A 13,786-nucleotide genomic window follows, 5' to 3' on the forward strand; every position below is an offset into this window, starting at 1 on the left:
ATATATTATATATTTTTTTTTTGTGGCGTGTAGAGGGAGCTGTGGATGCATTTCTAGCACATTCTGTCCATGTGGAATCAACACTGCTCTGTTGTCTTGTGGCAAGGCTTTGGAGATGGTCACGCTCACTCTTTCACCTGATAGTCCCCGTCGGTTATGAAACAACCTTTCATCTATTTACAAAAGACTCACGGAAGCACAAAAAAACCCATCACTGCATCTCCAAAACCTGCCTGGGAGAGCAAGACAGAGTTTTTGTGTGTTTTTGGATTGTGGGTACATTTTTTTGTGTCTCTCTGTATTGCGTTTGTATGTTTTTGGTATGGCAAAATGTGACTTGGGGACTCTTTTTGTGTGTGTGTGTGTGTGTGTGTGTGTGTGTGTGTGTGTGCGCACGCACGCGTGTGTGTGTGCGTGTGTGCGCCTGCGTGTGTGTGTGCGTGTGTGCGCCTGCGTGCCGCACCGGTCGTCTCAGTACATGGCTGTGTATTTGTTATGCCATAATCAAAGATTTTTGAAAAAGAGCTTATCTGCTGCTGCAGGGTGTTTGAATCTGAGATTGAGAAAAACATTTTCAGCGCGTACACACATTTACCTTGCATAACATCTCACTACACTCTTTAAATTACAAATTTGATGATGCTGGCTGTGTCTGCAACTATGCATATGTGGGTTTTTTTCCTTTTGCTAATGAGATCAGTGAAAAACACCTACACCCAATCACCGCTGGCAAAATAACCGATGGCGATTCTGTTGAATGCACCTGCTGATTTCACGACATGATGCCCGTGTGCGTGAGTGTGCATGGAATGAGTAGCACATCATCTCAAATCAAATCACTCTCGAAGCTGGAGGCTGATTTCCAGTCAGTTTCCATTTGTATGTGGCAGAGCTCAGCCGACATGAACACGCTTTGAAAGTGTGTCGTATTGCCAGAGTAGCAAGGTGGGAGGAGATAGAAATATTTTGGGGACACTCCTCGATCTTCTCATTTTATGGAGATGTCTACTTTGGATGACATCACATCATTACCGCACGTAATAAATGACACCATCTGCGTAAATCAAAAAATTTAAATCGAAATTGAGCTGCCATGTGAACATACTTATTCTTTGAAATGAGCCTGAAAAAAAAAACGAATCAAATTCAGTCTAATGAGTTCAATCCAAGAGCTATATTCATTTACGAACGTCTGTATTAAAAGTTTTTCTGATCGAGGAAATCTGGAAAGAATATTTGAAGACAAAGTTCCTTCTGCTGTTTATTATATTTGCAAAGTGGTCAGACAATTGGCGGGGAGGGGATTTTTACGCATTTGTCAACAGAATGGGTCATACATAATTCATGCAGCTGACGTTACCTTCTTTTATGTTTTGTTCTAGTTTGTCAACTTGTATGGCAGAGACCAGAGCCAGACAGATGATACTGGTTCGGCGCCCGAGCAAGACCAACAGCAGGACACCGTAGACCGGCTGGAGTTGCAGTTCTATGGAACGCAACTGGAACTGTACAACACCAAGTTTGAGATCCTGAAAAACGAGGAGCAGCTGCTGGTGACTCAGACCGACACCCTGCGGCGTCAGATCAAAGGTGTTCGTGCTGCACATGAGTAACAGACACATTTTTAGGTCAAACGATGAAGGCAAGAACGCATATTTGAATGGCCATAATAGTACCAGATGCTCCAGTGACATAACTGCCAGACCCTTCAACCCAATTTCAACACACACAAACTTCTGTTAAAAAAAAATAAAATAAAAGAAAAGTTAGTTATTAGTGACACGGTCACTTGACTTAATTTCTTTTGCGTTGTTGCGAACACAAAGTGTATAAGCATTTTTGCTCCCCTGAAAGCCAAAATGGTTCATCTGCTTGATGAGTTTTACAATTATCACATTTGTTATAAAACACACCCAGCAAAAATACAATACCTGGAAAAAAAGTCCGTATAGCATTCACGTTTTTGCCAATCATGATACATTATTGTATGAAACAGCACTGAAATAACATTTTATTCAAATGGAAAAAGATGTCAACTGAATACATTGTAGCAGGCAGTGTACATTTACTCTTCCAGCTCACTCAACACACGGCTGTTGATATGTGAATCATTGACAACAAAAGCGAGTACACCCCCCTCTAAATGAAAATGTCCAAATTGGGCCCAATTAGCCATAATGGTGACTACACAAAATACTGTCACTTCGAGCAGGCAGTATGATCATTTTCATGAAGATGTGTACAGACCTTTGTTGCCAGTGGTTTCAACATTAATGGCTGTGTGTTGAGTTGGGGAGTAAAAAAAACAAACAAACAAAACAACAATCTACAGTTGTACAAGCTGTATGCTGGCTCGTTAGTTATTGCAAAGTGCCTTTTTTTTCAGTGTTGTCCCAACCAAGATGCAATGAAATACTTTGAATAATGTGAGGGCGTCAAAATGTGAGCTACTGTCATTTAGTACGACCAAAGTAGGAATGGAGGATAAGTTCTGGTGCTGTATCCTCATTAATAGTGTCAATATTAAGGTGCAAATTATTCCATAAAAGTGGGTTGGATAGATGATAGATTTGAAAATGAGATTAAGGCTGCCTTGCTTCTACTGAAGCCCCCGTCACACTGAGCTGCGAACAAGTGTGAGTGTTTTCAAAGGTAGCAAATATTGGGTCCTTTCAAGTGTTGTCAGGGTTGGGGCAAGGTCGCCAACGGTCACCAGACGTTTGCCTGTACTTTTCGTGTCGCAAAATTTCCGCCGAACGTCTGCCGACCGTCTGGCGAACCCTGACACAAGAATGCACATTTTGCTACCTTTGCCAACAGTCTGAAACGGGGCTGAAAGCAACCTCAAGCCACTACATCACGTGTTGATTCTAGTGAACTAAGGTTGTGATTGAAATTACTGACCGGACCTGGAATGTGTTTTAGAACTGAAGGAGGAGGTGGTCTATTACGATGTCTGCGAAGATCCAGAGGAGCTCCACAGCATGGTTGACACAGGACTTCATCACACAGAGCCTCCAGCCATCCGTCAGCTCAAAAAACGTCTGCAGAACCTGGAAACCAAGAGAGGCAACATCTGTGCTCGGCGAGCATACCTGCGCAACAAAAAGGTGCCGCGAGTGAATAGCTTTTACTTTTTAAAATGACCATTGGGCATGAAAGGGCATTTTGTTTTTTCACGATATAAAGTGGTCATGTTTTTAGCACATATGTTTTATTCAGTGAAACTTTTTTTTTTGTAACCGATAAACAGTTATTTGTTGTACTCATTGGGTTTTTTTGGGGGTGGGGGGCGGCTCTGTCTGTTACATCCTAAAATTCCATAAGATGGCACCGAAGCCCTTGCCAATAGAAAAGCAGCAATAGGTGCCGAGGACATTGGTGCTTAACTGTCATCTGAACAAGACTCCCAATTTTCTATAGTTTCTAACCTGCAACTCACTTTGTAGAAAAAAAAAAGGAATTGTTTATATTTCATGGTCGCACAATGGTTGACTGGTTAGCACGTCGGCTTCACAGTGGAGAGGTACCTGCGTGGGTTTTCGCCGGGTACTGCGCTTTCCTCTGGCATCCCCCCTGGCAATATATAAAAGTTTATATGGCCCAGCAGATCAGGATTTTTTTTTTTTTTTTTTAAGACCGTTTCCGATATTTGGCAGAATCAAATTCTGATAACTGATTAATTAGTCGATTAATTAAAACCTATACAATGATACGTTATTTTTTGATTTCTTAATGCTTTCAACAATAGTGCTATGAATTACAACAGAGAGAAAAATCTGCCAAAATGGACCCCTTTTTTGGTATCTTTTTGTTTTGTTTTGTTTTCTTTTTGGTAGGGGGGTGATGTCGTCATAATCTTTATCTGCTGTGGTAATGTTAAAATAATAACTTATCGCGTTTAAAAGAAAAAAATCAGCAAATGTTTGTAGATTTTAAAAGAGCTTAAGTTGTTTGATTAAATTAGCCGGCTGAATAATGGATCTGGCAATCATAAATTCAGTACCTCCTGTAATTTCTTTTCCTACCTGTCTGTGGCCCACCGAGCTACGTGGCCAAAAACGACTAAATCAGAACAATCGCAAAAAATAAAAATACAGTTGATGACTTCCGGCTACACATCAGGTGATTGAACCTCGCACTTGTAAAACAACCTCACAAAGGAAAAAACACGACCCGCAGTGTTCTGAACAGCGTTTTGAGGCCGTTCGCGAAAACCGCATGTCGACTTGATTCAAACTGTTCAAACCAACGGCGATGAAACAAGACTTCCAACAACCGCACCTAAAGACTTTTTTTCATGATGCGTGTGTTTTATGTAGGACCAGTGTGTGGAGGCCCATGAGCAGAAGCAGCTCACAGCCAAGCACAGATCCAGAGTTTTCGCCCAGCATCATCAGGTCCACTTGGTATGTCGCCATGGCAACAAGACAGTCAGAGAGATGCTCCCATGTCGGCAGAGGCTCCTAATGAGCCGCAATCGAATTCTGTCCGTCTCCCCGCAGTGTCGCCTTTAACTTCTCTCTCTCTCTCTCTCTCTCTCTCTCTCTCTTTTGCTGTTGTTTGTAGAAACGAGAGAAGAGGAAGGAGGAGGAGCAGAGGAGGAAGCAGTGGGTGGACCAGGAGCGAGAGAAGACTCTCAACAGATTAAGATCCTTCAAAGAGGTGAAACCTGCTCTTCTTTTGTCCCTTCAGTAAACTGCAAGGCTTCCTCTTGAAGGTTATCCCTTATTTCATGTTCTGGATGCAAGCATCAGGGAGAGACCCGCCTTTCAGTTGTTTATCATTATCAATTCAAAAAGTGTATTAATAGTTCTGATGTGAATGGCCTCACTTCCACAAACATTTGCACAAAAACTCGATACTGTATGCGACCCGACATCACAAAATGAGTCATAGTGACCCATGTTTCAGAAATTAGGTTTTGGCATAATCAAAAAAAAGAGAGAGATCAACCATTGCACTGTGCTACTACTACTAACCTTATGATTACTCATGATGTCATTACCACAGATATGAATGGGTAGATACAACACGCCCCCTTTGAGCTATCTTAGTTCATAATGTCGGAGAGAGGAAGAAATTATCAAAATTGAATCGTCAGCTTCATTGTTATTTTTCAGTTTTACTTGACATTTCTCACTGTGCTCATTCTTGTGGTACAGCAGTCCCTTGACAAGAGTTGAATTTGGTTGATGCCCATAACTCAAAAACATGTTGCTTGCTGGTGGATGCCAAATTAAATTCATCCGTTCCTGCAATTAGTAGCTAAGTCAAAAATGCACAATCAGTTGTGACACTTTCCGTCTTCAACATCTGTCTCTTTGTCCTTCTCCTCATCTCCCCAAAGAAGCGACCGGGTCAGTATGTGCTGAAGTCCCGGAGGTCCCCCACAGAGTCGTCTTGTCCCTCCCAGCCACTTTCCATCATCAGCCTCGGCCCGCCTTCCTCCTCTGATGGGCTTCCCTCCATCCGCCCGGCACCGAGGCGCAAAACACTTCCGGTGAAAGCGCAGCCTCGAGATGTTTCAGTCCAAATCTACCCTTCACCACCACCACCTCTATCTGGAAAAACCTCGACTGTACCCTCTACACCCCCACCACCACCGCCACTCCCTCCTCCTCTTCGTCCACCACCACCGCCACCATCATCATTCAGCACTTCCCGTGAGGACAAACCAATGCCGCTCAGTGACCGAGAAGAACCTCCTTTTCCAGCCAAGAACACACTCACACAAAATATCGGTGAGGCTTCAATGTTGATTTTGTATCTCGAAAATATGACATCATTTTCATCTTGAAAACAGGAGGTATTTCACCACCACCACCAAAACGCAGCCTTCCAGCTTCTTCTTGTCTTTCCTGTTGTGGAGGATGAAGGTTGTCAACAAAAGGCTGATCTGCGTTGTTGCTATAGGACCCATGGATGAAGTGTTAGCCTCGCTGCAGCGTGGACAGATCCGGCTTCGAAAGGCCCCCGCGCCCGGGATACCTCCCCCCTCCGGAGACCAGAGAAGCAGCCTGATGTCTGCCATCCGACAAGGGGTCACCTTGAAGAAGGTCAGATGTTCTACGCTGGAGAAACCTCCAAGTCTTAATTAAAATACGGCTTGAAGCCGATGATGCCGCATTCCGGTTTACTGGGAAGTCTAAATAGAAATATCCCACATTGCAAAATGTCACACTCAAAGCAAAATGCATCCGAAAACCAGCGCGAGGAGGAAATGAAGCTGAGAGGGCTCGTACAGGTTTGCATTCACTTCAGAAAATTCTCTCAAATTTAACTGGCTGTCAACTTTTAGGTGGTTCCGGCTCCCTGCGACATGCTCGGCGGCAGGCAAGACAATGAGCTGGAGCGCCACATCAAAGCAGCCATGATGAGGATGAAGAAGGTGTCGGCCGACTCCGACGACGAAGACAAAGGAGACGAAGACGCGCACAGTGGAGACTGGGACAGTTGAGGACATCCTCACACATGCATTCATAAATCTACTCTTCCGACACTTTTGCTACTTAATCGAATTAAGTTACGGCCAAATTTTTGTGTGAAACTTTGATTCAGTCTTTTTTTTTCTGTCATCCTCTACTGGGTCATGAAACCCTTTCAGCAATGTGGCTAAACCATTTCAAATTCTCCTAGCCACAATTAAGTGTCATTAGCCACAATATCTCATCCATGTTTCGCTGTTGTCATGTGACAGGGGAGAGACACGGTCGCCCAGATAACACACAGCACATTAGGAAGATTGTTTTTTTTTTTTTTTTTTTTTTTTTTTTCTTCCCCTCGCCTCTTGATGACTCACCGCTGGTCGTAGTAACACGAAGGAAGTGGCAATTGTACCGAATTGCCACAGCTGAAAGGAGGGCGCTGAGCACATATTCCAAATTCAGGATGCATACAACTGCAATCATTGTGCATTGTGCGATTACGTTATGTAAATCACAGCTGAGTTTATTTGGGGGGAAATGTGTGAAGACGCCATCTCCTATTGATGACTCACCGCTGGTCGTAGTAACACGAAGGAAGTGGCAATTGTACCGAATTGCCACAGCTGAAAGGAGGGCGCTGAGCACATATTCCAAATTCAGGATGCATACAACTGCAATCATTGTGCATTGTGCGATTACGTTATGTAAATCACAGCTGAGTTTATTTGGGGGGAAATGTGTGAAGACGCCACATGAAATCTAATTAAAATGGTTTGGGTGGAAAACGCATGTCGGCATTTTTGGGCCAATGTCCCTGTGTGACCTTTGCTGACTTCCCCCTCGTGAATGTGTTTTTCATACACTTTACAGGAAAACATCCTCAAACCCCCCCCCCAATAATCTTTATTGACAAGCATGTTGGGACTATACTGCAATCAATTAATATGCCTTGCTGGCCGCGAGGAAAATTTGATTATTTGAATTTGTGCTTCTTAGTTAGGCCGTTTGACGCGGGTGTCATTGTGCCAAGTTTGACACGTAAATTGGCCCTTCATGTGGCCAATATGGGAAATATTGATCTTGCCACGCCCCATTTTAACGCATAGTGTGGCGCAGCCTGATCCATGTACTAGTACACGCTTGTCCTCAGTAGTTAAGTCAGTACACTGGTAGAATAAAACAAATATCTGCCAAGGTTTTTCCACTTCAGCATCAGGATGACATTTCGACACACTAGTAGGACAACTTTGGTAAGACAAGTACATGTTACTACTGAGGCAAAATTATACTCGTGGACATTTGCACACTACTTGTGAAGCAGTATATGTGGACTAGTAGAGTTATGTAGTGTCACTAGTCATACGAGTAGCAGGCAGTGCTCAACTATTGCACAGTTTTGCCTCACTAGTAACCTTTGGCCTACTAATACACAAGTAAACCTTACTCGTCAACTTCTGTGTTGCACCAGTAAGAATTTTAGTGGGTCAAGCACTATTAGCCTCCTGGAACCTACTGTACTATTAGCACCAAAATGCCCACGAATAGTTTTGCCCCAATCGTAACAGGAACTGTACTTCTCTGACTTGCATTGCAGAAATGGTGTACAGCAGTGGAAAAATCATCACTAGTGAGTAAGTCGTTCTAATAGTGTGCCGGGTCGCTAGTGAGGACAATTGGTACATGAGTGTTAAGCTAGATATTGAATAAATGTTTCCATCGAAAAGCTACGCATCTTTTGTACTGTATGGTTGGAAATCGAAAATGATTATGAAATGTCTGTCTAATGGAAGGAGTTTATTTAGCATTTTGAATATTTGTATTGACAAAAGGAGTGTTCGGGCCACACTGAAATTGAAAAAAAAAAATCACATTCCCGGAATTACACCATTAAATATATATTTTTTCAAATCAAAGTTATCATCTTCTCAGAATCAGTGAGCAATGCAGTTATTCCCAAGAAATAAAACTGGCAAAATTCAACCTGTTTTAGCGGAGCAATAATTTTAACGATACCAGGGATCATTATTGGGCCAATACCGGCCTTATGTCAAGGTATCGGGGTCTCCTGAAGGCTGCCGATACCAGCCTACGATACTCAAGGCAAAACAATCTGACATCAAATAAGTCATCCGACACTGCAGGTGTTTGGTAGGCCAGTGAATCATGTTCGTCTTGGCAAACAATTATGGTATTGTATTAAGTGAAATTTAAATACCAATGTAATACAGCCTCTGCCGCAGAGGTTGGAAACATGGAAACATTCACTCAAGGTTCTAAATTGCACAAAGGTGTTAATGGGCGAGTCATTGCTTGTTTATCCACAGAATGTGCCTTGTGATTGACTGGTGACCAGTCTGGGTTCCTCGGTGATGCTGAACAACAAATGCAGTCTAAAAGATGGATGGTTGGATTTTGTACTACGCCCCTTAAGGCTTCTTGTAATGTATTTTCTTAATTTTCAGTGTGGCCTTAATGCACAGCTCTTAGTGCCGTGACTATTTCTATTTTTCTTGCTGTTTTTGTTGCCGTTTGCTGTGATCAAGTATTAGGAATGTATTCAAACTTAGTTGACCTTGTCCGGGGCAAATTATTTTCGTCCTTGTTGTGTCACAGCTTTGTCTTGGACCCCCTGGCACTGAAACTTTTATTTAGTATACAACTTACTCAACCTTTATTGAGCCAAGGCACGTTTTACGTTCGAAAAATGTCACAGCACACTACCCAACAAAAACATCTCACATGAAGAATATGCAGTGTGAACTGTAGTAAATAAATTACTTTTGAAGTTTTAAGTGAACAGTCGATGATTTCTAACATGTTGGTTAAGAATGAATGAACTCTCTAAGATGTTGTGTTTTTGAAGGTTTTGTGTGTAGCAGCGTGCGCGTGTGCACGCGATTCAGCACTCGATGTCATGATGAATCTTGGGCAGAACTCTTCCCAACCCAAAAATGTGTCCTTGAATTGTTTGGAATGTGATGAGCTGCTGCTTTTTTTTTTGTTTTGTTTTGTTTCATGAAATGTTTTTGATGCCGCGATGATTGTAATGCAGTCACGAGGAGCTGGTTGGTTGAATAAATCTTAACATTGAACACTGATCTGATTGCGGAGTCACCTCGCCTATGCACCCTTAGCATTCTGTCAGTCTCACTTTCACAAAAGTTATTTTAAAAATAAAATAAAAAAAGCAATCACCTTCACCCGACGGTGGTGTGTGACCTCCATCATCGGGAGTTGGTAGCGGTCCGCAGTCTGGAATTGCATATCTTTTCTTATTATTCTCATTCAGTTTGTTTCATGTACAATTCACCGAGGGCACAGGTAAAGAAGGAATCTGGAGTGCTGGAGGAAGCATTTTAAAATGGTACACGTTAACACGCTGCTATAAGTGCGTCCCATGCCGTCAGGTCTCTACTCAGGGAGGGTCGATCGTGGGAGGTTGGTTGATCGAAAAGTGGATCTTTGGTTGAAAAATGTTGGGCACCCCTGCACTACAGAGACAAGATACTTAATGTTCAAACTGATAAACTATTGTTTTTAGCAAATATTCATGAAGTTAGAATGTTATGGCTACAACATGTTCCCCAAAAATCTGGGACAGAGTCATGTTTACCACTGTGTTCAATCACCTTTTTTTTTTTTTTTTTTTTTTTTTGCAACATTCAATCAATGTTTGAGAACTGAGAAGAGTCGTTGTTGAGGCTTTACAGGTGGAATTCTTTCCCATTCTTGCTTGATGTACAGCTTCAGCTGTTAAACAGTCCGGGTTCTCTTGTCACATTTTACGCTTCATAATGTGCCACAAATTTTCAGTGGGAGACAGGTCTGGACTGCAGGCAGGCCAGTCTAGCACCGGCACTCTTTTATTACGAAGCCACACTGTTGTAACGTGCATAAAGTGGTTTGGACATTGTCATAAAAGAAAAGGTGATGGAACACAGTGGTAAACATGACTCTGTCCCAGCTTTTTAGGGAACGTGTTGCAGCCATAAAATTCTAAGTTACGGATTTTTTTGCTAAAAACAATCACGTTTATCACTTTGAATTTTAAATATCTTACCTTGGTTTTGTATTCATTTACATATCGTTTGAAAGTGATTTGCAAATCATTTGTTTACCACAATGTCTCAACTTCACTGGAATTGGGTTTCTGCAACCGTATGCCATTTCTGCACACGAGTAGCACAATTTTGGCATTGTGCCTCACTAGTAACGTCTCTTTGCCCGACTAGTATATGGACATGGAATTGGTTAGGGAGTAAATGCTCAAGGGGCTTTCCATCCACATGTCTTGTGAACCTCTGAGTGTTGTTGTTGCCCACATGACGGCGATGAAGAACACAACGAAAAGTCACGTTTCTATGGGGTCATATCAGCAGTTAAATGCCTCTCTTGAACGTTGCTTGAGGCTCCACCTCCAAGAAGTGTCGAGGAGCTCATACCCAACAGAGTCATAAAAGTCAGCAGCCTGTTACTGTGGCAACAGGGAGTCTTGACAATAACTGTTTAACTGACACTTGTCCTCAGAGAAGTAGTGATGGGATTTTTGGCTCTTTTCGGTGATCCGGTTCATTTGGATCGGCTCATTGAAAAGAGCCGGCTCTTTATGGCTCTCAAACGGCTCTTTTAACTTTAGCTTTTCTTTTAAATATTTATGACAGATTTAGCATACATTTTGATAAATGACTTGGTGAACTAAATATTGCACTCTACTGACTGCAAATAGCAACAATTATCAAGCAAAGAAATGGCTTTTTACTTATTTTATTGAACATTAAAAAGGCTCCAAACAATAAACAAGCAACAAAATTAAACTTCAACCAACAACAATCAAACATGCTGCATCACAACAAAAATAGTGAGTATTAACTGCAACAGCATCAGTGAACAAAACAAACATGAGCTACTCCTTGCTTTATTTTAACAAACATAAGCTACTCCTTGCTTTATTTTAAATTTGCAGTCAACAAAACTAAATACTTCAACTTGGAATACTTCAATTTGTCCAGTCTTTGAGAACACCCTCTCTGACGGGACAGATGTTGCTGCAATGCACAATCTACTCTCCATTACTTTGATCAAACGGGGGCAGACGGAAGCTCGGTATTTCCACCAGCTCAGTGGATCAGCTGCCCTTGAAATCTGTGGTTCTTCAAGATATGCCCTAATTTAGTGTTTTGTGTTTTTGCACGCTTGGCTAATACTGTAAATTAGATTCAGGTTGCTTGCCAAACGCCTTTATGGTTTCCCAGACAGTAGGGGGCGATATGAACTAAAGACATCCAATTCACCAAGAAGAAGAAGAAGTACAAGCACAAGAATGGTACCACGTCCGGTTCAATGAGCAAGTTTTTACGCTGTCCACAAGCCCTGTTCTCAATGAGTAATTTTAACATTTTAAACTGACTTCGCAGTTTATCTCTGAGTGTATAGATGTAGACAATTAGGGAGAGTTATTACGACACGTTGCTCCTTTAATTTTGTTATTGTGACTCAACGTAGAAAGTGTTCTGTCAGTCGTCATCTGTACCTGTGGGTAAAAAACAAAAAACAAAAAAGGACGTTTCGCTTCTCTCACAGAAGCTTCGTCAGCGGTAGACAACCCTGAAGTCTCCATGAAGACTCCGGGAAGTTGCTCTGCGCTAAAAAGCTGAGCGTGGCCTATTTGAGGACTGGGTGGGGATGGTTAGTCACGCCCCTATGGTGAAGAGGCCCATTGATTTCTAAATTCCCTATCGTTGGGTCTTGATTAGGCCTATTGTTTGGGCTAGGGCTGAATAGCTACTTTCATTTGGCCTGATCAGCATGTCTATGTCCCTTGGTGGTCAACAAGTTATTGTAAATAGGAGACAGGTTAAATCTGATACCTCCTTTTTAACAAAAATCGCTTCCTTTACTCCCCTTTCAAACCATCTCTTTTCTGTTCCTAGGATTTTTACTTGTTCGTCTTCAATTGTGTGGTTTGTTTCTTTTAAGTGTGCGTATACTGCACTTTTTGTTTTTTGTTTTTTACCCACAGGTACAGATGACGACTGACAGAACACTTTCTACGATGGAACTTTCCTGTACGACTGAGAGCCTCCACAAGCATTGTGACTCAACGTAAAAAACAACGTCAGCAAAGCGGGCAGTGAGCGAGCACGCCGCCGACTAGTAGACCTCAGCTGTCAATCAAAAAGCAATCGCGAACAGCGTTTAACTTGAATACTATTCTGTATGTTTTCCACACCAAAGCTGCTATCAGCAGTGGAAGTGTGATGGCTTCACATCAGGGAGGACAGATTTGTTTCAAAACTGTTCCCACAAATGCACCCGTGAGTTTGTTCATTTGTTTTTCGAAAGGAGGTTGCTCATTGTACTTTAGGTGTGGGGAAAGTTCCCGTTGGTCTCCACATGACTCGAAACTCCAGGAATCGAGCTTTTGGGTCATGTGAAACCGACGGGTACAGTGAAAAGACTGTCTGATGTGACCCAAGTGCAAGTCTGAGCTCAAGACTCAAGTGGGACTTTGAAAAAGTGCTGCAATGCCCGCCCCAAACCACACCCAATTTGACATCCACCAATCGCGGTGAGGCCCTACATTTGCATAACCCTGACCCTAATTTGCATAACCAGGCCCACTTTCCAAGTTCTGACCAATCAGATTGCTCTAAATTTGCATAATCATGAACCGAAGATCCCACCAATCAGAGAACGCCTAATTTGCATAACCGCTCCCCCCCCTTTCCACCAATCACAGCATGTTATCGTCATGCTCCACCCACTTTCACAGCTATCAGCGAATCATCAGCCATCATTCCAGCCAGGCCACACCCACTTTCCTGGATTTTTCTGCCTGGAAAAAAAAATCCAGGAAAAAACATTTTTTGGAAAAAAATTTTTGAAAAAAATTCTGAAGAAAGTTTAGGAAAAAACTGAAAATAATTTTGTTTAAATTTTCTTTTTTTTTTTTAAAAGTTAGATTGTTGTGATGTGTTTAAAAATGAAGTTGAGTTGAAGTGTTCTTTGTAATCAAGCTTTATTTCTTTTGCAGAGTAGACAATCACAAAAGCAGAGGAAAAAGTTGCAAGTTGGATGACAATCTGCTTGTTGCTGGGCGGCGAAGTGGTCAGCTCTTGAGAAGAACGTGGGACAGGTGTGTTGACCTGAGAGCAAAGGCATCCGTGAGTTACACGCAAGTCAATTTCTTGTGCAGACAAAGATGTGTTGGGCATGAAACTTACCAGGGAGACTCTGTGTTGGGTCTTTCAAGAGCAGGAAGCCGATCATGTTTACTGCTGCCTGGGGGAGAAAAAAAAAGTCTAAAAAGTAGTCATGATGGTGCATTGAACAAGTGTAAATGTCTCCTACTTTTCAGG

At 42.2% G+C, this 13,786-nt stretch overlaps 1 protein-coding gene across 1 annotated transcript in view; it reads left to right on the top strand.

Moving 5' to 3' along the window:
- Positions 1-6,931, top strand: part of whamm (WASP homolog associated with actin, golgi membranes and microtubules) — a 12,085-nt gene extending 5,154 nt beyond the window's left edge. The window contains exons 5-11 of the mRNA XM_019886494.1: positions 1,383-1,590; positions 2,926-3,110; positions 4,323-4,409; positions 4,570-4,665; positions 5,351-5,744; positions 5,917-6,059; positions 6,302-6,931. Of these exons, the coding sequence (XP_019742053.1) occupies positions 1,383-1,590; positions 2,926-3,110; positions 4,323-4,409; positions 4,570-4,665; positions 5,351-5,744; positions 5,917-6,059; positions 6,302-6,460 (1,272 nt within the window). The 3' untranslated portion in view covers positions 6,461-6,931. The remainder of the gene's footprint in view (positions 1-1,382; positions 1,591-2,925; positions 3,111-4,322; positions 4,410-4,569; positions 4,666-5,350; positions 5,745-5,916; positions 6,060-6,301) is intronic.
- Positions 6,932-13,786: the final 6,855 nt, after the last annotated feature.

The sequence above is a fragment of the Hippocampus comes genome, unplaced genomic scaffold (genome assembly GCF_001891065.2).
Source record: "Hippocampus comes isolate QL1 unplaced genomic scaffold, H_comes_QL1_v1.1 scaffold261, whole genome shotgun sequence".
In the NCBI taxonomy this organism is placed as follows: Eukaryota; Metazoa; Chordata; class Actinopteri; order Syngnathiformes; family Syngnathidae; genus Hippocampus; species Hippocampus comes.